This window comes from Schistocerca cancellata, chromosome 1 (assembly GCF_023864275.1).
Source record: "Schistocerca cancellata isolate TAMUIC-IGC-003103 chromosome 1, iqSchCanc2.1, whole genome shotgun sequence".
Classification (NCBI taxonomy): Eukaryota; Metazoa; Arthropoda; class Insecta; order Orthoptera; family Acrididae; genus Schistocerca; species Schistocerca cancellata.
In genome coordinates, this window is record NC_064626.1 from 1,035,978,794 (window position 1) to 1,036,003,300 (window position 24,507).

At 39.0% G+C, this 24,507-nt stretch overlaps 1 protein-coding gene across 2 annotated transcripts in view; it reads right to left on the minus strand.

Moving 5' to 3' along the window:
* Nucleotides 1-9,535: 9,535 nt before the first annotated feature.
* The window catches only part of LOC126089920 (mediator of RNA polymerase II transcription subunit 30-like), a 124,364-nt gene continuing 109,392 nt past the window's right edge, over nucleotides 9,536-24,507 (minus strand). The window contains exon 7 of one of the 2 annotated variants that reach the window (XM_049906947.1): nucleotides 9,536-10,164. In XM_049906947.1, the coding sequence (XP_049762904.1) occupies nucleotides 10,066-10,164 (99 nt within the window). In that variant the 3' untranslated portion in view covers nucleotides 9,536-10,065. The remainder of the gene's footprint in view (nucleotides 10,165-24,507) is intronic. The other variant, XM_049906948.1, reaches the window with a different exon arrangement.

Genomic DNA, 24,507 nt, shown 5'->3' on the forward strand with positions numbered 1-24,507 from the left:
TTACAGGTGGGCCTAAGCTCGAAGTGAAGCTTCGAAGAATTGGCAGAGGTCTGAAGCCGAGTAAAATACATAGGAGCTCTAAGTTCAGAGTAGTCTCACCAAGTAGAAGATGGAATCAGAATCTACATGTACATCCGTAATCTGCAAACCACAATGAGGTGCATGGCATAGGGAACATCCCACTGTACCAGTTATTAGGGTTTCTTCCTGTTCCACTCATGTAAGAAATGTGGGAAGAATGATTATTTGAATGCCTCTGTGTGTGCAGTAATGACTAATCTTATTCTATTCTCACTATCACTATGTGAGCAGTGCATGGGGGATTGCAGATATTCCTAGAGTCAGCATTTAAAGCCAGTTCTTTAAACTTTGTTAACAGACTTTCTCGGGATAGTTTACGACTGTCTTTGAGAGTCTTGCAAGTTCAGTTCCATCAAATCTCTGTGACTCTCTCCCATGTGTCGAACAAACCTGTGACCATTCACGCTGCCCTTCTCTGTAAACATTCAATATCCCCTATTAGTCCAATATGGTACAAGTCCCACACACTTGAGCAACATTCAAGAACTGCTCGCACAAGTGATTTATAAACAATCTCCTTTGTAGACTGCCTACACTTTCCCAGTACTCTGACAGTAAACCAAAGGCTACCACCTGCTTTATCCACAACATAACCCATTTGATTATTTCATCTCATATCCCCAACAAAGTGTTACAAGCAGGTATTTGTACCAGTTGGCCGATTCCAACAGTGACTCATTGCTAAGTTTATTTTTCATTTTGTGAAGTGCAAAATTTTACATTTCTGAAATTTTAAAACAAGTTGCCAATCTTTGCACCACGTTGAAATCTTATCAAGATCTGACTGACTGCTGATGCAGCTTCTTTCAGATAGTACTTAATTATAGATAACTGCACCATCTGCAAAAAACCTAATTTTACTATTAATATTGTCTGCAAGGTCATTAACATACAACATGAACAGCAAGGGTCCCAAGACATTTCCCTGGGGCACACCCAGTATTACTTCTACATCTGACAATGACTCTTCATCCAAGATAAGATGCCGTGTCCTCCATACCAAAAAGTCCTCAATCCAGTCACAAATTTCACTTTATACCCCATGTGATCGTACTTTTAACAGTAAGCATACGTGCAGTACTCAGACAAATGCTTTTCGGAAATCAAGCAATATCGCATCTAACTGGTTGCCTTGATCCAAAGCCTGCAGTACGTCATGTGACAAAAGTGAGAGTTGGATTTCACATGATTGATGTTTTCGAAATCCATGCTGGTTGGCACTGCGGAGGTCATTCTGTTCAAGATACTTCAGAATATGTTCTATGATTCAACAACAAATCTATACCAAGGATACTGGACAGTAATTTTGTTGATCACTTCTACTAGCGCTGTTTTAGACGGGTGAGGTCTGTGCCTTTTTCCAAGAACTGGGCAAAGCGTTTTGTTTGGAGAATCTATGATAGACCATAGTTAGCTATAGTTAGAAGAGGGGCCAACTCAGCCGCAAATTCAGTATAAAATCTGACCGAGATTCCATCAGGACCTGGCACTTTGTTCAAGTTCAACGATTTCAGCTGTTTCTCAACACCACTGATACTAGTACTTGTGTCACTCACCTTTCCAGTGGTATGAGGAGTAAATTCGGGCAGTTCTTCTGGGTTTTTCTGTGTAAAGGAACATTTGAAAATGGAGTTAAGCATTTCAGCTTTTGCTTTGCTCCTCTCAGTTTCAGTTCCTGTCTCGTTCACTGAGAAGTGGATGCTAACTTTGATGCGACTAACAGCCTTTACATATGACCAGAATTTCTTTGGTCTCTGTGAAAGGTCATATGACAATATTCTGCTGTGGTAGTCACTGAAGGCATTGCGCCTTGCTCTCGATAGACAAACATTTCATTCGCTGTCTCTGTCTTTAGCCCTACACTTTGTTTTACAGCTGTTATGCGGTAATTTCTGTTTCTTAAGAAGTTCCTTTATAGTTACTGTATACCAAGGAGGTTCCTTCCCATTATAAACTGTTCAATTGGGTACGTATCTATCCAGTACATGGTCAACTATTCTTTTAAATTTGAGCCAGAGTTCCTCTAGATCCTCCTGCCCTGTGCTGAAAGTTTCAAGTTCCTCATTCATATATGAAACTACTGATTTTTATCTGCTTGTTTTAGCTGTTCTTTGTGCTTTGGTTCATTGTTGCCACAACCGTGTCATGGTCACTGACACCAGTTTCGATGTGGACGTCCTTAAAGAGGTCAGGTCTATTAGAAGCCATTAGATCCAATATTTCCATCATAACTAGGGTTCCTAATTATTTGTCCTAGATAGTTTTCAGAGAAGGCATTTAGTAAAGTTTCACAGGATGTCTTATGTCCACCACTAGCAAAACTGCAATTTTCCCAATTGATTGTTGGATGATTAAAGTCTCCATGGATGATTACAGTATGACTGGGGAACTTAGGTAGACGTGAACTGAGGTTCTCTCTGATGTTTTCAGTTACAGCACAAGATGAGTCTGGTGGGCAACAGAAGGATCCAATTATTTTATGCCCACACCTGATACCAAGTCTTGTGCAATTAATCTCACATGCAGCTTCCATTTCTATCTCAGTGGATTTGTGTTTCTTGTCTATTGCGACAAATACACCATCTCTATTTCCTATCCTTTCAATGCACACTTAAATTTTCCCCAAAAATCTCACCACTATCAACATCAGGTTTCAACTAGCTTTCTGAACATAGTATTATGTAAGCTTCACTGCTTTTTAAGACTGCTTCAAACTCTGGCACTTCATTGTGAATGCTTCGGCAGTTTACCCTTCAGATTTTAATACTCTCACCTGTGGGAGGCATTTCTTTCAATCTTACACTGATACTTCTGGGTTTCCTACAGTATCGTTATCTGGATTGGAAGGAGAGTCGCCCAATCAGAAGGAAAAAAAAAAACCCTTGTGTGCGTGCCACACAGAGTCAGATACCTAAGTAGCAGCTTCTGATGTGTGGTGAACATCTGAGCTATTTAGGGGGACCTTACAGTTCTCAACCCTATGGTGGAAGTCACAGCCTAACTTGTCACAGAACCTTCGAAATCTCTGGTTCCGTCCTTCCACTTGACTTGGAATCAAAGGCTACAGTCAATTCTGGGGACAATGCTGCAAATTGTGAGCTGCTTTTAAACTCCACTAGTCACTGGAATGACCGAAGAATGACCTTGGAGCCCAGAACACAGGCACAATTTTTTACCAACGTGTGCCACAATCTGCATTTGGTTGCACCCTGTTCCCTCAATGGATTCTGGAATGGTCTCTTCAACATGTTGAATGAGGCCCCCAGACATACACACCGAGTACACCTGGTGTCCTTACCTGCCTCTTGCTGCCATCTCCCTAAGGCCAACCACCATTTGCCTTATGTTTCAGCTGCCGATGATTAATAGACCCCTATCCTTTTGCGTTTGCCTCCTCCTGACAATAAACAAAATAGGTTTCCCCAAAACAGATGAAGTGAGTCCCACTGGTTCAGTTTCAGTGAAAGTCAACTCATCGATTTTCAGCAGCTGCCAATCATTTGGCAGTAGTCATGGTAATTTCCAGCTGCTAATGAGTGTCAACCAACTCATCCCGTGTTTAAGAAGAGCATTCAAAGTGGGGTTGCATTTTGGCTGGTGCAGTATATTACAAGGCACTGAACAAAGAACTTTAAATCAAGCCTGCTGATTGTCTTTTAGTCTGTCGAGCTAAAAAGCTGCTAAATCCCTATAGGAACTGGAAAAAAAACCATAGAAATTCAAATACAGCTCCAAATGCAGCTCTCAATTTTTGGTAGCCTTCCTTCAGATCTAAAAAAGGCACTCCGCACAATCTTTCCTAGACAGTCCCAGAAAGGGCCTAAGCCTTCTCTCGATCAGGGATCTGGACATCAATTCCCTAGCTCTCATCATAAAGTTAAAAATGTATCCACTAATGAGATTTGTTTACAACAAAATGGGAAACAAGTGTTGCCCTTTCCCAAGTACAGGCTTACTTGTTGGAAATTCTGGAAACTTAGGTGGGCTTTGCACAGCATTCTCATGGGAAGGGCAAAGTTTGGAAATTTGCAGATGCACGAGTCGCTAATTATTTTGCTTGAGGAAACTTGCCTGGAGATCACACACACAAGGATGATGGCAAGTAGACAGCTGAGGACAATCCCTGAAAGACTCGCTTGACTGTCAGGGTGGTCTGCTAGCGTAAGAGCTGCCTTCTGAGTGATTGGCAGCTCTTCCAAAGCATGTGAAATTTCCTCCCATTTTCACCATACTCAGATGCATTTAATGGGACAAAATTTACTACAAGAATGAAATGTTAGGTTAGGTACAGAGAAGTGGGTACCACATGTTGCTACAAGCTACCCCTATCCACTCATGTAATCAGTTGGTGAGAAGTTGAAAAGTAAAAACTGAATTGAAAGTAAATGAAGCAAGAAAGTCTTACGCAAATAGGATAAAATGTGAGGAGAAAGGCCTGAAACAGGGTGCCGCCTCATGAGGGCTTAGCCAACTTTATTGTCCATTATATTTGTTTGATTAACTGGAATTTTTAAGTGTGATTTGTTTACATAAAAATTGTGCCAACTGCGAAACACCAGTAACTGCAAACTTTGTTATCACAGTTTACATATAAACATATACCCAATTACTGACTTTCAGATAAAGCAGGCCAAGAGCACACATAAATAACTGAAGTATATAGACAGCCAATGTTGAAAATATGTTAGCAACTTCTACACTTCTTTAGTTTTAGAGTAATTGCTATTATAATCAGAAACATTGTTACTTAAGTAGTACCCAGTATTTTGGCAAGTGAGACAATAGAATTCAATAGTAATTATTGTTTACGTCCTCAATGAAACAAATCTTGTTCCACTATTCAGTTACTCAGGAATGTAAATGTTTAATCATAACATGTACCGATAGCAAACAATGATAGCTAAATGTAGTTTTCAGTATTCAGACTTATGAAAGGAACATTTCAGAAGCCAGTTGAGTTAGTCTGCAGGTTACAAAACGATCAAGATCTGTGCCCAAAATTACCAGGCAATATACTGCAGATGATTTAGTACACAATGCAAATAAAAAATGTATCTCTAGTTACCTAAATTTTGTGCATGAGAGTTTATTCAGGGACTGTCTTTAATGATCGACTGTGAACTTTTATTTAACTTCATGAAATATGTCTATCTTTTAATAATGCCTTCTGTTAACTGTGACAATAGAGTGTGTGTGTGTGTGTGTGTGTGTGTGTGTGTGTGTGTGTGTGTGTTTGTGTGTGTGTTTTGATGTGACTACCTACTTGGGATGATAGTGTCATTAGTAACTATGTTAATGATTTACTTGCCACACAATTTTTTGGGTCACTTCAGTGTTAGGTTACTGCCCTCGAACAATCGCAAATACAAGACATCAGTCAAGTGTAGTAAGTGGCTAGCTGTTTACCTGCAAATGAACTGTAGTGAATGAGACTCAATCTGGCCATAAAATGTAGGTTATTCAAAAACTAAATGCAATTAAGATATTTGGACTAAATATCTGATGAAAACCATACAATTTAAAATAGCTTACTTTAGACAAGTTTTCAGCCATATTCGGTGGAGGTGCAGCTACCGGAGGCACATTAGCATAGGTAAATATGACTGATTCAGCATCTGCAATTGACAAAAACAGCCACTCCACCCTTATCCCTTTCTCCGTATCATCATCCTTCCTGTAGGTGTGGTAACCTTTAACGCAGGTGTATCAGTGACTTTAAAATGAGTTTCTTCTAAGCAGATGCAGAATGTTCTCTCCTGGGCCAGGAGCTGCAATTCTTTTAAATGCAATCGCTATCCATTTAAGTTCCATTGGAATAGGGAAGTCCCTGTGGGAGTCACTTATTACCAATGGTTCTCCTTGTCTGCCCCCCTCGGCAGTAGTGATTCACCCAAGAGGTCAGTGGGAACATGAGATGGTCACCAGCTTTCTAGTTCCTCCATGTTCATACCAGTGTCCTTAACCATAAAATCACCACAGGAAAGAGAGAGTGCTCACCAACCCAATGGTTCCGCTGATCAATTCAACTTCAAAAAAACTTTTTGTGTGACTTTTTTCTTACTGATAGGAGGAGTTAGTTGCATGGGCAGAGAGGACAGCTTAGTGGGCTTCTGATGCTGTGCAGTGGGATGCATCTGAGATTTGAAGTCTATCGTTCATGGCTACCAAATAATTTGGGTTTAAGAACACACACACACACACACACACACACACACACACACACACACACACACACACACACTTGCAATTGCCACTAATGCACAAATGCAACAAAAAATCTTAATGCTCAACATGCATTTTAATATTCACAAGTGGTACCATTTACCCTTTGGCATGGTTAGGGCATTGCTTGTATTCCAGCATTACACAATGCATTATACAATGCATTATACAATTGTGCTCATCACCCTGACAATATTATTGTAACAGAGCTTACACAGCAGCTGTGTATGCAAAGTCCGCAGTTGATATTCACTCACTACAAGAACAACAGTTTAACTGCTGAGGCCAGAATTAAGTACTTATGTCATGTATTGAGGAAGAGTCCATGTTGGACTGTATGGAGGAAATCATCAAACTACTGATACCCAAAAATCTCAAAGAGCATCAAATTTTTTGGGCAAAGTTAACTACTATGGCAAATTTATACCTAAAACAGCTTAAATTGAATGACCACTGAACAGACTCCATGAAAAGGTTGTGAAATTCCAGTTGTTCCTGTCTGTCAACAAACCTTCCTCAAATTTAAAAAATCAACATTCAGTCTGCCTAGAACTTTTACATCCAGCATGTGCCTTATGGTGGCAACCCCAATAAAACGTCAGCACTGTGCTGCTACACAAAGCTTTGCATTGCATGCAATACTTAATTGCTGTCACAACAAGAAGTGTGATAGAAACTCAAACTATTCATGCATTACAAAAGCGGGTTTAGCAATACTTCATGGCCAAAGAAGGTTGTATTTCTGCTTGCAGATCACAAGCTGATCATCTGACTTCCTTCAAAATAAACTGTGGCCAATACTGCTCAACATTGTAAAACCTTTGTGAATTTTTGTATCAGTTCATGCACAAAATAGTTCAGCAGCAGCAGCAGCAGCAGCAGCAGCAGCAGCAACCCTAGTTTAGAGCAAATAAGAGATCCACTAGCAACTCACTGGTTAACGTGTGAATGGGGGGCACAGTGTTGCACCCGATACTCAACAGACCTTGCTTTTTTCCCTGGGCTGCGCATGCAAAATAGCTTCTCAGACTTCTGAATACCCATTCGTAAAGTAGCTGCGACTTCTAGCAGAAAACTGGTGTGATGTGAGAATGCTTACTAACTAGCTATATAACCAAATAAAAAACACTCCTAGAGAAGAATACTCATTCCTTCACACATCTCCAAGTATTACTTGCAGATTTCGACATCTGCGTTTTGCTATCATTGTTCTTCCAACTGAGCCATCAAAGCATGCCTGACATATTCCCTAATACCTTTTCTTCTCCCCTCCCAAATTCAACTGAGGTTAGCTAGTGAAGCTCGATAATTTATAGTAAGGTATGAAGTATGTAACAAAATGCATATTAAAACATCGGCTAAGTAATTCATTAAATTATATCATATCTTCATGGATACTAGTTCAACAGTGTTGCAGAATATGGCGTTTAGAAAGGCTGGGCAGAAATAATTAAAATTAAGTTCGGTATTGACCCATGAAGTTGTATTAATAGTGTCCTTGTAACTATCTTTCCTTACAATAACGGAAATTCTCTCTTTTCTCAGACTGTTCCACTGCCACTGTGATGTTTATGTTTGGTTGGGCAGACGAGTGAGGTGCTGTTGCCAATAGAGAACCACCTGCCTATCCCTCTTCAGACTCCTGACACTTCAGTTCTGTAGCACCTCCTGGTCCTGAAAATCTTTCCCTCTTCCACCTGACCCAATTCTTTCCTTCCTCCTCAAACTCATTTGCTTAGGCAAGGTCTCAATCAGCAACAAAATGAATATGTGCATGTGCACACTCATTTTCACTAAAAACTGGAGGTAGTGAATAAGTGTGACTAGCAGATGAGCAGGATGCCTCAGAAACACAGGCGTGAACCATACCATCAAATCAGTGAGTTTGAGGGCACATTATTGGCACGAGAGAATGTGATGCACCCATCTGGGAAATTGCTGCTGATGTGCAATTAAGTGTTTCAGCAGTGCAATGGGTGTGTGCATATTGGTTCACGGAAGGTTATAGAACACGACGAGATGGGTCAGGTCGCACCACCCAAACCACTGCTCTGAGAAAATTCACATCTCACCCAAATGACACTACAGGACAGATCTGCATCGTCCTCGGGTCTGGCACAATATTAGAAGAGTGTAACACATTGTACACTATCAGAGGTGACTGTCGCTGTTTATTATGCCATGGGTTACGTACTCACAGGTCACTTCTCTGCCTACCTTTGACGAATATGCAGAAAAGTGCTGGGCGGCAACAGTGTATTCAACTACATCACTGGGGACACAACTGGCATCACATACCGTTTTCGGACGAATGCAGTTTCTGTTTGTTCGAAAATGATGGCCACATTTTGGTTCACCGCAGACAGGGGAGTGGCATCTCAGTGACTACATTGGCCCAATACACACAGCACCAACTCAAGGCCTTATCGTGTGAGGTGCTATTAGGTACAATTGCATATCACAGCTGGTGTGTGTCCAGTGCACTGTGACCAGTGGGACACCTTAGACACTATTTTTCAGCAAGACAATGCATGACCACATGAACACGTGCCTTTTTAGTGTTACGGGATACTAGCCTTTACCCTGACCTACTCGATCACCAGACTTGTCGCCAGTCAAAAATGTGTGGGATATGGTGAAACAACGGGTGCAGTACTGTGACCCAATGCTGGTCACCACAGATGAACTTTGGAACCAGGTGAATAGAGCATGGATGGTTATACCATAGCATACCATTCACACCTTATATACATCAATGCCATCATGCATGGCATAAGTTATCAGGACACATGGTGGACCACATGTCTACTAGGCAACAGGACACATACTGAACTGAGGTAACACACATACACATACATACACACACACACACACACACACACACACGTACGTTCAACTGCAGAACACTGATTGCCTCATTTTTTCATTTGTTTACAAAATTGTCAGACTTCCCACCTCACCAAAGAATTCTTTTCTCTAATATTTGGATTTTATGTAATGATTCTACTTGATGTAGATAGTATCCCCAACCAAAATTAAGATCTGAATAAAAAATAAATTTGATTTCCTTTTACAACATAATATTTCTATGTTCATTAATAATGAAAATGCTATTTGTTGATTACCTGCAGATTCTGTAGGTGCAGAGAATTGGGTGAAATGCATATAGGTAATAAATAATGTACAGGTAACACTCTATTCACTATTCATAAATAAATTACTTTAGAATAATTTTCTTAATTTAGACCAGTATATTTATTTAGTTATGTCCATACTATTTAATACTGGCAACTGAAGTCAACAATTACAAAAGATAAAAATCAACATTACTTTCGACATGTGAAGTTACACAGATTTCTTGTACAATTAACAAAAAAATATATTTATATTAAAATTACAATGCCATAATTATGTTTTTTTTGGCAGTGGAAGTTCAAAGGGCTCCAAATGATTTGTGAGCCAAGCTTCGTACAATTTATTTCAAGATTACAAAACAAGATACTACCATGCAACAACCCATTAAACATATGGTCTTTCTCAAAGCTAGCTTTTAATTTCAGTTCAACCTAACTTCCAAAACCGATTTGAGTTTATTTTAACAGTCCTTCACAGTTACTTTTCTGCAATACTTTCACTACAAGATATCATCTCAATGATGTTTTTGATATGGTCAGTACAACATACACTAAATAAAATAACACTGCTTAAATTTCTTCGTGCACAAAACTAACAGTTGTTGAAAGAATGTCAAAACCATTCAAGTTATGATCTTCTCATTGTCAACATTGTGTTAATTTCCCATATTATGCGGCGCAGATGGTCTATTATTTCTTTCAAGTGCCTATTCTTCAGGATAACTTGCTGGAAAGGAAGTGAAGATTTCTATTAGCACAGTACATAGTGAGATCTTTTTGTACAAATTTTAAGGATAAAGCTACAAAATTTATGGCATTATTAAATGAGTGAACAATCCTAGGAGAAAAACCAGTCATTTCTTGGTAGAACAAAACAATTATAAATGAAAATCACTACATTGTGTATGTTCCAAGAATTAATATATTTAATTGATTGGCTGACTTGGGGGGGGGGGGGGGGGGGGGCGACCGAACAGTGAGGTTGTCGGTTCCATGATTAACGTAACATGGCAGAAATCAAAATGAGGAACAACACAAACAGTACAGTTCAATCAAGAGGAATGGACAAAGCACAAACAAAGAGGGTAAATGGACGTCAGGACAGCAGAAAGAGGAAAGAATAGGAGGGGGTGGGTGGAAACAGGGGGCAGGGGTGCCTCAAACCCTATGTGCAGCACTGCCACTGACCCGTCCTGACACCTGTGTCACACCACGGAGACAATACCAGGAAAGACAGAACAGAAGTGGAAACAAAACTGCGTAACAGACCAGACAAAGTGTAAGGAGAAGCTGACTGGTATGAAGGCTAGGTCAAGGTCTCCATAACCAGTGCCTACAGGGAGGGACTGAAGTTCTAAAGGAAAATTCAAGGACTTAAATCTGAGAACAAGCCACTTTTGGGAAGAAAACCGAGGACAGACCATGCGAGAGTCTAGAGTCATCCATTAACATCCGAGACAGGAAGGTGGAAGGGCATATTTAGTCTGAAGGGTCAAAAGGCAGTGGATCCCCACAGAGGAGGAGGGGGGCAGCTCACTGTGTCAAACTATAAAACTATGCTTCAACCTAGTTGGCCAATACTAAGCAGCAGAGGACGGTAGATTCCTGTGGGGATAGGCAGAGGTTAAGAATGCCACTTGGTGGATGCTTCCTGGATTGCGTGAAGTTCATTAGACAGTGGGGGTATCCTCCCAAGAGTTGGCCACAATTGAGGGGGTAGGTGAACATTTCCCTGTCAGACTATCAGCAAGTTTATTACCTGGCTTACCAATGTGGCCAAGAAACCAAAGTAAATCAACTGAACAAGCAGCATCACCATTATTAGCGAAAAGTCACGGATTGCAGAGGCCAAGGGATGGCAGGAAAACTAACGACAGCCCGAAGGCCACTCATTGAGTCCACGTGTAACAAAACTCGGGTTAATAAGGACCATTTAACGAAGCAGAGGGCCCAACAGGTAGTCATAAATTCCGCAGTAAACACTCCATGTGTGGCAGGCAAGGGCTGGTGTTCAGTGCCAACAGAAGATGGTAAGGCACATCCCACATGACACGTGTATTTAGAGCCACCAGTGTAAAAAAACAATGGCATCCTGAAACTCCTGTATGAGCATTTGGAAGAAACAGTGGAACACTATTGGAATTATGAGGCTTTCAGACCCCAGAAGAGATTCATCCGAATCCGCAGCTGAGGTTCAAACAAGTGGCGTCGAGAGGGGTCAGGAGAGAACATGGGGAAGAGGACAAGGGGGAAGATGGAAGTCACAGCAGAGACAAGCTAGGCGGGACCCAATCGGTAAACCCACATGAGGGCATACAGCGGGTGGGCGATGGTCTGAAGCTGCAAAAATAACAGGAGGGAGGGACAGGAGAGAGCAGATATGATGGTGTAGGAAACCAGGAGCTGGGACCACTGAATCAAAAGGGAAGGGATCACACAGGGCTAGTGTGAAAGGCAGAGATGGCTAAACGGATACCACGATGGTTAACCGGATCCACGAGCATCTGCAAAACTGCGCCAAGATGGCGACACAGAGAAAAGTTCTGCTGAACTGTGGTTTCCAATTGAAGCAGATGATCAATGGGAGACTGTACCTTGGGAAAGCCGCACTGATGAGTTAAAAGATCCCAAGAGTCAAGGACCCAATTGAGCTGACGAGCCAGCAGCTGGTCTAGTAACTTACAGGGGCCTTGGTCCCACTGAGTGGCCGGTAACTAACAAGAAATGACGGACCCTTGCCAGGCCTAAGAACAAGAACCACAATACTGTCGTTCCACTGAGAGGGGAAAATGCCTTGGAGCCAAATATGGTTCAAGACCTGAAGGAAACAATGTCTTCATGGGGGATTAATGTGTTGAAGTAATTGGTTACTGATGGAGTCAGGGTCAGGAGCTGAATCATGGGAAGAAAAGAAGGCCAGAAGCAGCTCTCATTCAGTAAAAGGTTCATTGTAAGATTCTGCCTGGCAAGTGGTATAACCATAAGCAGGTAGCTTCAGCCCACTGCTTCCGGAGGGAAAGGCGGCTGAATAGGAGGCCGACGTCAATGCTATCACAAAATGGTCCTGAAGTGTTCCGTGAGAACTGACAGACCTGCACAAAGGCCACCTGGAAGGGGAAGACACAGAATGGGATACTGCGCTGACAACCTCGGGGTGCGCAGAATATAGCCCACACCCATGATGGAGGGACTGATGACCGTAGAGAGGAGATGAAGCATTCCCTACACACCCACTTGCTCTGTTTGATTAAGTAACAGGCTTTGGTGCAAAGATATTTAGGTAATAAGACCATCGGACGATGTGTGCTGCTTAAGATGATATAAGGTGCGATGACAATCACAGATAGCGGTGGCAATGTGTGTGCTCCACCACAGAACTAGACTACAATGAACAGGGCCCGTTCAAGTGGTGGACAGCAATGTTGGCAGTGCAACGAAAAGAACAAACCACTAATAGGGCTAAACCCCCTTTTAGTGTGATTAGTTGGTTCAGGACAGAACTAATGAAGCCTCGGACAAGTGCTGTCATGGTTGGGGACGACGCTTGAACTCTATGCCCGTCCACAATGGTAACAACACTGCTAGCCACACAGAAAATGATTTAAATCCAAATAGAGGTGTTTTGCAGGATATGCTTCCTGCAACCACTCTAGAAGGAAAACAAAGAGAGGATGAGATGGTCAGATGAAGTTAACCGACACCTCATATTCTTTTATTACCAAGCAACAAACTTAGGAACCAACACAACTGGATACAGATCACAAGAATACACAACTGGATACAGATCACAAGAATACACAAAATTTATTACCAGATACCCAGAATTAAAATTTTTAACAGAACAACGACTAGGTGATCAGATCCGTGTAATAATCAAAAGTAACAGGATACCCCAGTCAGAATTAGAAAACAAACAAGCACAACAAATACTGGAACAAAATAATGTGCAATCAGAAGAAGCAGAAAATACAGTAATTGACTCAAACATCCCAGAATAAATGAACAAAGAACACCACATCCCAGAATAAATAAACAAAGAACACCACATCCCAGAATAAATAAACAAAGAACACCACATCCCAGAATAAATAAACAAAGAACACCACATCCCAGAATAAATAAACAAAGAACACCACACATCAATTAAACAGTCAGAGGAAAACGAAATCTTAAGACAGCTACCAGAACAAGCACAAATAGAACATGAAGTAACACACATGTTAGATATAGAAGAAAAATTTCAGTTGACATATATAGAATACAAAGACACAAATACAGACATTAGACCATTCTTGCATAGACCACCAAATAACCCACAAGTCGAAACAACAATAACAACTATCAACACAATCATACACAACAAAATCAATGAAAATACAATTATGGAAGAGTTACAACTACTCGTTTATGTAGGAGCACTCACTACACTAAATATACACACTAGGCAGAGATCAGAACCAACCAACACACAGAGGAAACCCACAAAACCAGCATGGCAACACAGGCTACAGGTCAGAATAGAAAAACTGAGAAAAGACAATTTATAAGAAATGAAATATCAGACAAAAAACAAAAAAGGTTAGGTAAAATCTCACAACAAGAAGCGATAGAGCAATTAGATGAAAAGAAGCAGAAATTACAAGCATTGGCCAAACGACTTAAAAGATATAAAAAAGTGAATATAGAAGGAAACAAAACCAAACATTCAACACAAACCAAAAGAAATTTTACCAGACAATAGATAACACACACATTAAAATAGACAACCCACCAAACATAACAGACATGGAACACTTCTGGAGCAACATATTGTCAAACCCGGTACAGCATAACAGGCATGCACGGTGGAGACAAGCAGAAACAGACGCATACAAGATGATACCACAAATGCCTGAAGTGATAATTTTGCAACATGAAGTCACCCAAGCAATTAATTCTACGCACAATTGGAAAGCCCCTGGAAATGATGAAATAGCAAATTTCTGGTTAAAGAAGTTCACGTCAACACATTCACATCTAACTAAATTATTTAACAATTACATTGCAGACCCATACACAGTCCCAGATACACTCACATAAGGAATAACTTATCTGAAACCTAAAGATCAAGCAGACACAGCAAACCCAGCAAAATATCACCCAATAACATGCCTACCAACAATATACAAAATATTAACTTCAGTCATTACACAGAAATTAATGACACATACAACATAGCACAAAATTATAAATGAAGAAAAAAAAAGGCTGCTGCAAAGGAGCACGAGGATGTAAAGAGCAACTGATAATAGATGCAGAGGTGACATATCAAGCTAAAACTAAAAGGTCGCTGCACTACGCATACATTGATTACCACAAAAAGCTTTTGATAGTGTACCCCACTCATGTTTACTACAGATATTGGAAATATACAAAGTAGATCCTAAATTAATACAGTTCCTAAACATAATAATGAAAAACTGGAAAACCACACTTAACATCCAAACAAATTAAAATAATATCACATCACAGCCAATACAGTTTAAGTGTGGAATATACCAAGGAGACTCATCAAGTCCTTTCTGGTTCTGCCATGCTCTGAACCCATGCTAAATAATACAAATTATGGATATAATATTACTGGAACATACACACACAAAATCACACATTTGCTATACATGGATGATCTAAAACTACTGGCAGCAACAAATCAACAACTCAACCAGTTACTAAAGATAACAGACGTATTCAGCAATGATATAAATATGGCTTTTGGAACAGACAAATGTAAGAAAAATAGCATAGTCAAGGGAAAACACACTAAACAAGAAGATTACATATTGGATAACCACAGCAACTGCATAGAAGTGGTGGAAAAAATAAATGGCTATAAATATCTAGGATACAGACAAAAACAGGAATAGATAATGCATATATTAAAGAAGAACTGAAAGAAAAATATAGACAAAGACTAACAAAAATACTGAAAACAGAATTGACAGCAAGAAACAAGACAAAAGCTATAAATACTTATGCTATACCAATATTGACCTACTCCAGAGTATTGAAATGAAGTAACACAGACCTAGAAGAACTCAATACACTTACACGATCACAATGCCACAAATATAGAATACATCACATACATTCAGCAACAGGAAAATTCACATTAAGCAGAAAGGAAGGAGGAAGGGGATTTATCGACAAAAAAAAAAAAAAAAAAAAAAAAAAAAAAAAAAAAAAAAAAAAAAAAAAAACCTACATTATGGACAGGTATACAATTTAAGAAAATTCTTTAAAGAACGAGCAGAAACTAGCAAAATACACAAAGCAATCACTCATATAAATACATCGGCTACACCACTGTAATTTCATAACCACTTCTACAACCCTTTAGATCACATATCAACAGATATGAAGAAAGTAAACTGGAAAAAGAAAACACTACATGGCAAGCATCCGTATCATCTAACACAGCCACACATCGATCAAGACGCACCCAACACTTGGCTAAGAAAAGGCAATATATACAGTGAGACGGAAGGATTCATGATCGCAATACAGGATCAAACAATAAACACCAAATATTACAGGAAGCATATTATTAAAGATCCCAATACCACAACAGATAAATGCAGACTTTGCAAACAACAAATAGAAACAGTAGATCGCATCACAAGCGGACGTACAATACTAACAAGTACAGAATACCCCTTAAGACATGAAAATGTAGCAAAAATAATACAACAACAACTTTCTATACAACACAAACTAATAAAACAACACGTTCCCACATACAAGTATGCACAACAAAATGTACTGGAGAATGATGAATACAAATTATACTGGAACAGAACCATTATAACAGATAAAACACCACCACATAACAAACCTGACATCATACTCACCAATAAAAAGAAGAAATTAACAGAACTAATCGAAATATCCATACCCAATACAAAAAAATATACAGAAGAAAACAGGAGAAAAAATTGAAAAATACATCCAACTGGCTGAGGAAGTCAAGGACATGTGGCATCAGGATAAAGTTGACATTATACCAATTATACTATCAACTACAGGAGTCATACCACGCAATATCCACCAGTACATCAACGCAATACAGCTACATCCAAACTTGTATATACAACTACAGAAATCTGTAATTATTGATACATGTTCAATTACCCGAAAGTTCCTAAATGCAATGTAACATATGAAATGAAAATGAAGTCCCATGCTTCTTTACAGAGCGTAGGGGAACGATGCGGGAGACCCGCACCGCCTTACTAGGCAAGGTCCTAATGGAGGTGGTTTGCCGTTGCCTTCCTCCGACTGTATTGGGAATGAATGATGATGATGAAGACGACACAACAACACCCAGTCATCTTTAGACAGTAAAAATTCCTGACCCCGCCGGGAATCAATCTTGGACCCCGTGCTCGGGAAGCGAGAACGCTACCGCGAGACCACGAGGGACGGACAATGTAACATATACCGTACAGTTAAAAGGAAGTCACGCTTGATCAAGGGCCGCGTCACTTTCCATTTTTAACCAGACATAACATCTGAGAAAAGGATAATAATAGTAATAATAATAATAATAATAATTATAATAATACCAAAGGACATTAAGGATAATATAGATTACTATAGCACATGTGAGTAAACATTTAGTATTACAGGAACAGAAGGCATACAGGAGGAAGAAAATTTTGATGTAGCAAACTGCAAAGTTGCAAGATTCAGTTTTTTTTATTTTTATTTATTTAATTGATGCCTAGTTTCGGGTTACCTAAATCCAGTTTCAAATCATCCAGCAGACATAGCATGCAAACCACGTTACAACCATACATATTCTTATCAAAGTCAAGGTTTTCAACAAACAATGGCAGGACAAACCAACAACTCCTGCCAATGTTAAATGAGAAATTTGTTTTTAATTTAAGTGTAGGTACGATCTTAACATGGTTTGCATGCTATTACAGAATACACTATTTTGTCTGACAGTGTTTTAAGAATGCATGCACAAAAATGATGCTAACAAAATATACATGTTTCATACAAAGCACTCAGTAAACAATACTGGTTACTTCCGCACAAGATGCAATTCAACGTACACAGTTATTACAGTCACAAAGATCATTCTGCATTAGATAAGCTTATATATACAATATTACTTTAAGTCAAATTTTTGAAGGCTGCACTTAATCACTGTGACTGGGTCACCACAATCATAAATAAAACAATTTCCTGCAGCATAATTGCCTAGTATAATGGTTAACGCAGAAACCTGACTTGTGGAAGACCACAGACTCAAATCCCATCACATGCAGTGTGTGTCTCATTTTTTACATCTAATCAAAAAACTATCATTTTTATTCAATTAACTGGTTTCACTGTTTTTCTTTTTTATATCTAATGCTTTACCATTTATTTTCATCACTTTATTGACTTTTTTATTTTTTCTTATATTTCTGGAATCTGCTTGTGTTGCCTATAATTTGCAACTAAGTGCCAGCCAAGACTGCTCATTCCTAGCCAGTATGAGGACAGTTTTAGGTAATCAAGAACAGTGAGAAATTACAGTTTGCTTCCACTGTTGAAACAAATGTTGTTGCAGAAGATGGCTATGCAAATAAACATAATATGAAATTTTTCTGTCTTGAGTTTGCTCTTAGAGGTTTGCCTTAAACCCAGGAACAAAGTGTTCAGATTGTTGATCATTGTTTTCTGGGATACATTGCACATCATGAGATAGTGGTTAGGTGAAGACATGAATTTAAATCCAGGGCTACAAAACATATCGTCTGCTGCAGTCCAGTCTTTGGTCATATAAAGTCAGCTGTCGACAGAGGATCTCCTATTTCCAGTGGCCCCTTCCCACATTGCTCTGCATTACACATTAACAAGCATTCGTGAAGTGACCCGCTGTGTATATGAGTCACCTATAACCAAGCTGCAGCTGGCAGCAGATGTGGTAACATTGAAATGGCAAGTGACAGATGTCAATTATCAAGTAATTTTAATCATACTACAGTAATCAATTAAATAAAGAAACTGAATCTTGCAACTTTGGCCATTTTCCACATCAAACTTGTTCATACAAGTTTCGGTCCCCTTATTAACCCAGCAGGCTGGAAACTCCATAAAGTACCAAGATTGAAATGACAGTGACTGTGGTTGTTAGGAAAGAACAAAATTTAAATGAACTCTTCTAAAATGGGGGAAGGAGAAGTCATAGGGGGGAGGGGGGAATTGGTGAGAGTGAACTGTGGACTAGCATAGGGGATAAATGGCTATTGTGAAATATGGTGGACCATTAAGTTTGAGAGGAATTTAATTTCTGTGATTTTTTAAAGGGCAACTGTTCTTAAGTTACGTTCCTGATACAGGGCACTATTTTCAGAACATGGCAGTGTTATGTGACTTTACAGAAAAAATTCTACTTTGTCAAGAATGAATATTCTTGCCATTCAGAGAGCACCAGGAGAGTTGAAGTTACGTAAGAGGGTGTGCAAGATTGAGAATGTGATACAGCAGACAGAATATGATTTATAAAAACCAAAAATAGGTGTGGATGAATACCAAAATATTCGCTGACTGGTTTGACAAAAACTTTTATCCACAAAGTAAAAAAAATTTCAGTACAAAGTTAGTGAAGAGGGGAAGTCCTACTCTTACTGGATAATACGCCAAACCATCCTTTGGCTGAACTGTTTGAGAGAGGAAATGGAAGTTTACAATAAAATTTGTGTCTCCTAATGTGACATACTCACTACAACTAATGGATCAAAATATTACTGAAACATTGAAAGCACTATACAGAAAAAAAACTTTTACTAAGGTCGTTATCTGTTGCTGAAGGTAACATAGAAGCCATTTGGTCTTTTGTTGAAGGAAATGAATTTAAAGGACACTTCTTACATGGTTGCAGATGCATAGGATTGACTGAAAGGAAGACTTTGAACAAAGCTTAGAACAAATGCTAAAACAGGAGCAATAAGGATGATTCTGTTTTGGAGAATATAAATGAGCTGCTGACAAACATACAAATATTCCTGTACTGTGATGCTGATAAGAAGAGTGGCTAACTTGTGATAGTAGTGATTGAAGTTCTCGGATCGTGCTGGATGGCAAAATTGTTGAAACCATATTGCAGGCAAACAAACTACAGGAAGTACAAGAAGATGAAACAAAATTAAACAGAGATAAAGAACCATTTCATGTGGAAGCATTTCAAGCCCCAGAAACAGTTTTTAAATGGTGACACCTTGTGATTATTGCAATTAAAACAAATTCATGATGCAGCAGCAATGAAAATAATAAACTATTATGTAAAGTGACAATTATTAAAAATTTAAAACAAAATTAAACTGCATTTACTGTCCTATGTGACTTGTGTTATGTATTTCATGATTAAGGTTACAGTACTTTGTTAAAATTACTAAAGTGCGTACGTAGTATGAAATGTGTGTCTAATATCTAAACAAACCTTTATTTTCATTGATTTTAATAATTTTGTTTTTCTTGTTTTGATTAAACCTCTAGCATTATACATTAATTTCATGAAATTTATTTGCAATTGTGGAATCTCTCTGACATTAGCCGCATTTAGTATGAAGGTATTACCTACTGATGAAACACGTAAATTTGTGCCAGACCACGACTAACTCAAATTTCCTGCTTGTCCTGAATGGCTACCCTAACCATTCAGCTATCCGAGCATGTTCCCAGCGCTGACACAAACGTCTGTGTGTCATACTGTCTATGTCTCCATCACTCACTCACAATTTTAATTGTATTCCTGGTGTAGGATTTCAAGGAGACAAACATATTCAACATCACTATTATGATTTTCATTGTGCTTGTTGAGGCTTCTAAAAAATGTCTGAAGAAACAGACACTGCTAATGATCTTGCAGCTGCATGAAATTTATTCACAATAGCAGAATCTTTCTGAAATTAACTTGCATTGGATACAAAGATACAATGGAGCATCAATTACCTGAATTTTAGTCAAACGAATGACCATTTCACTGCACTCACTGAAGCATGGCTTACAGGTCAGTTGAAAAGCCAGAGGAAAGGGTATAATACAGTTAAAACAGATACAAATAAGTAAAAATTAGTATAGGGATAAAAATGAAACCATGGAGAAGTAGTGAGAGGAATGTAAAGACAAGAAATGAACCTGTCAATTTTTTTTTTTTTTTTTTTTTTTTTTTTTTTTAAGGGACAAATAGGGAAATTAAAATAAATGTAAAAGATTAGCTTACTGGCACAATTCAGTGTAGGAATGGGTCATAATGGAAAAAAAAGAGGTTGGAACAACAGGATCAGTTGGCATGAATTAAGGCCAAGAGGAGGTACAAACTGAGCATATGCTGCATGGTGAAGCAGAAACTGAAGTTACGATAACTGAATTGCAGTGCATGCATTATGACCTCATTAATACACAGTTTCTTTGCTGACATGGAAAGCTGAAATGTGATCTTATATACGATAAAAAACATTTATGAGTAATGAGCATGGAGCAGATAACAAAGACACAGCAAATTAGCAATTTCTGCAGTAAGTATAATCACAAGGATATTAGACTCATGGCAACAAAACGGGTTAAGCAGTGATGTTAGAACGGTGTAAAAGGTATCGTCAGGATCTAATGTCACGTTAGTAAAAGGTACAACCATGTGCAATTCTTCATTTTATCTGATTTGATCCATTATAAATGGTTTTTGAAAGCCTGCGACTGTAGAAACAATAGGTTTGTTTATAAATTAAATCTTCTGCTACCAGTCACGATTTTTCTTTATTTTATTATTCGCACGACGCGTTTCGAGAAATAATTCCCATTTTCAAGTGCGTTTTTTGTGTGTATTAAGCCATTTCTTTTGATGTTGTCAGTGTGTGTGAGTCTGCTTCATTTTGTTGACTTAAGTTTTCCAATGGTCTATTTGTGTAGAGTCTCTCACACATTTAACATCACATACAACTTCTTGTACACATTACACATCGAAAATATCTTATAAAAACAAAACAGTTACAAAGATCTTCTTACAGATCTTAGAAAACTTAAAAGTCAACAAAATGAAGCAGACACACACACACACACACACACACACACACACACACAGAGAGAGAGACAACATCAAAAGAAATGGCTTAATATCTTCATTTTATGTTTACCGGTTCATAGTGTCCAACAGGTACAATATTTCAGCGATCAGACATGTTTCCAATGGCAGGGGCACTGCCAAACTGACCTCCTGGGGCACATGGCCAACTTACATCCCCTTCCCTTTGTGAGCCATTCCCTATGCGGTCTGCGCCCGAGGCATGCGTCGGGGGCAGCAGAGGTGTTGACATTGGCGTCTGTGATAGTGCAGGTGTAGTTACCCCATTTGGCCTGGTCGCCAGATCATTGTATTTTCTGAGTGTCTTCTTAGTTAGGTTCAGTGCTGGTTCTGAGGTCTCACTAAGACTTTGTGGTCTACTTTGTAGAGAGGGGCGTATGATGCCTATCTACCTCGATCACTGTTAACCGAACTTGCCACTGTTTTGCAAGAAGAATGGTTTATGGTCCCTTTGAAAGCCATACAATACCTTTATTTATCCATTCTGAGATGGCTGGAAGCTATTTTGACTGTCAATAGTTACCCTACACTGTATTAGGCACGATTATGCGTTGTGACTTTAGTTTTTCCAAATTTTTGCCCACTCCCTTTATCTCCTCATCACATACAGTAGATTTTTTTTTTCTTCACTTTTTACTTGAACTATAAAGTCAGAACCCCCACTGACTGAAAAGCCTGCTTCACCTCATTATCACAGCTATTGAAGTCAAGATCCCATTCACTGTTCACTTGTGTGGTACAGTCCTCGTTACAGTACTAACCTTGAGTTCATTGACTAATATATCTCCAAGACTTTGCATCAGAAAACGCTTTCCATTGTTTTCACACGTAATGCTTACAAGCAGTACAGGGTTAAGTATTTGAAGTAAAGGTATTTACTCAAATATAGATTTACTACACATATATACATCCAGCCTTGGCACTTTCTTCGATTCTTACAATTACCCCATTCGCTTATTTTCCAAGTGTTTTTCTAAGCTGTTTTAGTCAATCTCAAAATATCAAAATAAACAGTCTTGGATGATGTAAGCCATTTGAACAGGCTGTTTCATCTTCGAACATAGCATCACCATTGGGGAACAAGTATTGTACCATGCGATAGACCTGATCAGCCATAATGATCGCATAAACCTTGGCCATAATGTGACCTTGATAGTAATCATGGGGCCCATGGAATATCACAATATGGCTGCCCAGACCATAATCAAACACCTGCCTTGTTTCACTCTTAACAGTAAACAGTCTGCATTGTAGGCTTGGGACAGAGTAAGCCAGATTGAAACTCAACCAGAAGTTGGAAAGTGTGTGAAACAAGTCTTATCTAACCAAATGACATTCTGCCATTGCTCCCTATTCTAGGTTTTATGATGTCTGCACAGTTTTCCAGTACGGGCATTTGCACCACAGAGCAGTTTTGGAATTCCAGCTCACCCCAAAATTCCCTACTTATGTAGCTCCCTTCATGTCTTGACGCTGACGGGATTCACAAGTGCGACATTCAGTTTTGTAGTGACTTTTGCAGGTTCTTGTCCTCCTCTTATTTGTCACAATCCTCTGCAAAGACTGTGTCACTGTTACTGAACACACACTTTTATCCAAGCTGTGACTTAGCAGGTGATGTTTCCCTGCTTTCCCTGTATGTGGTATGCTGCCTCTTGAAATACCAAACATTTCAGCTCCCTTTGTTATGGAAGTTCCCACAATACAAGCACCAACTTGCTCATGTTCAAATCCACGTAGCTCCAGCACAATGCACTCTCAACTAAATAAAACATTGTTCTGACCTTGGCTGACACTTCAAAATGTTGAGGGCATGGCACAGGTGTCATTCGGGTTCTAATACAACAGCACAACCTGCAGGCTTGGCTAGCATGTGCATTTACGTTCAAGCATGAATTTCTGGATTGTTCCCACATTTTTGTCCATTTGTAGCATTGATCAAACAATCAGTAAAATGGGTATAAAAGTATGGTGCCACTAACAACATAGCAAACATACCACCTGACAACACCAAAGAAAAATTAAGCCACATGTTTGTGCACAGTACTTCAAGTGAAGTAGCTGGAAGTACAAATAATTGAGCCAGGTACTGTTATTTGTTGGTTAGTTTACAATGTATTTATGTATAGAAATTACCTACAACAGTTCAGTAGAAGCTGCATCAATGGAAGTCACAAAATGGTATAAAGAAAGTATTAGTTATGAAAAATTATCCATGTCCTACAAAATTTCATCATTCAACTCCATTGTGGATTGAGGTAATGACATCAACACCATCAACAGAAAAAACTGTCATGGTTGCACAAGATAGATGTATGTGATCTTCACACATGAAGTTTTTCACCTGTTCTGGACGTCAGACAATCTAGGGCAATTACAAACTGGTTTAAGTATAAATAGCCAATAAGGGCAATAATAATAAATGAATAAATTAAAAGTAACAAGAGGAAGATCCAATTGGACTATGAGGCACAAGCCCACATTTGTGCTTCAGGGACAGGAGAGAGGTATAAATTTCAACTCATAAAATATTGCACGAAAATTGAGCTCATTCATAAAAATTCTTGCTTATCTTAACCAAGGCATTGAACCTAACCGAGTCCCATAGAACTGGAAGGTATAAGCCAGATAGCCACTGTCAATGCTTTATTACATCCCTAGAAGCAACGCTAAGAAAGATAATGACAGTAAGAAAAAGAAACCTACTAGAGCATACAAGGCAAATAGGTATATTCAGTGACCAGAAAAACAAGTGCAAAGTACACCCATATAATGGCTAGGCTAATAAGAATAGAGGAACAGCTAAAAATTTTAGTAAAAATATGAAGCAACAAAGCTACAAGTAATCGTGAACTGGAATACCAACTGTAACAATGATAACTTACCCACACAGAAGCTGGCCCATGAACACAAATACAGTCTGTTTACAATATTGTGAGCACGTGCTGTCATGCT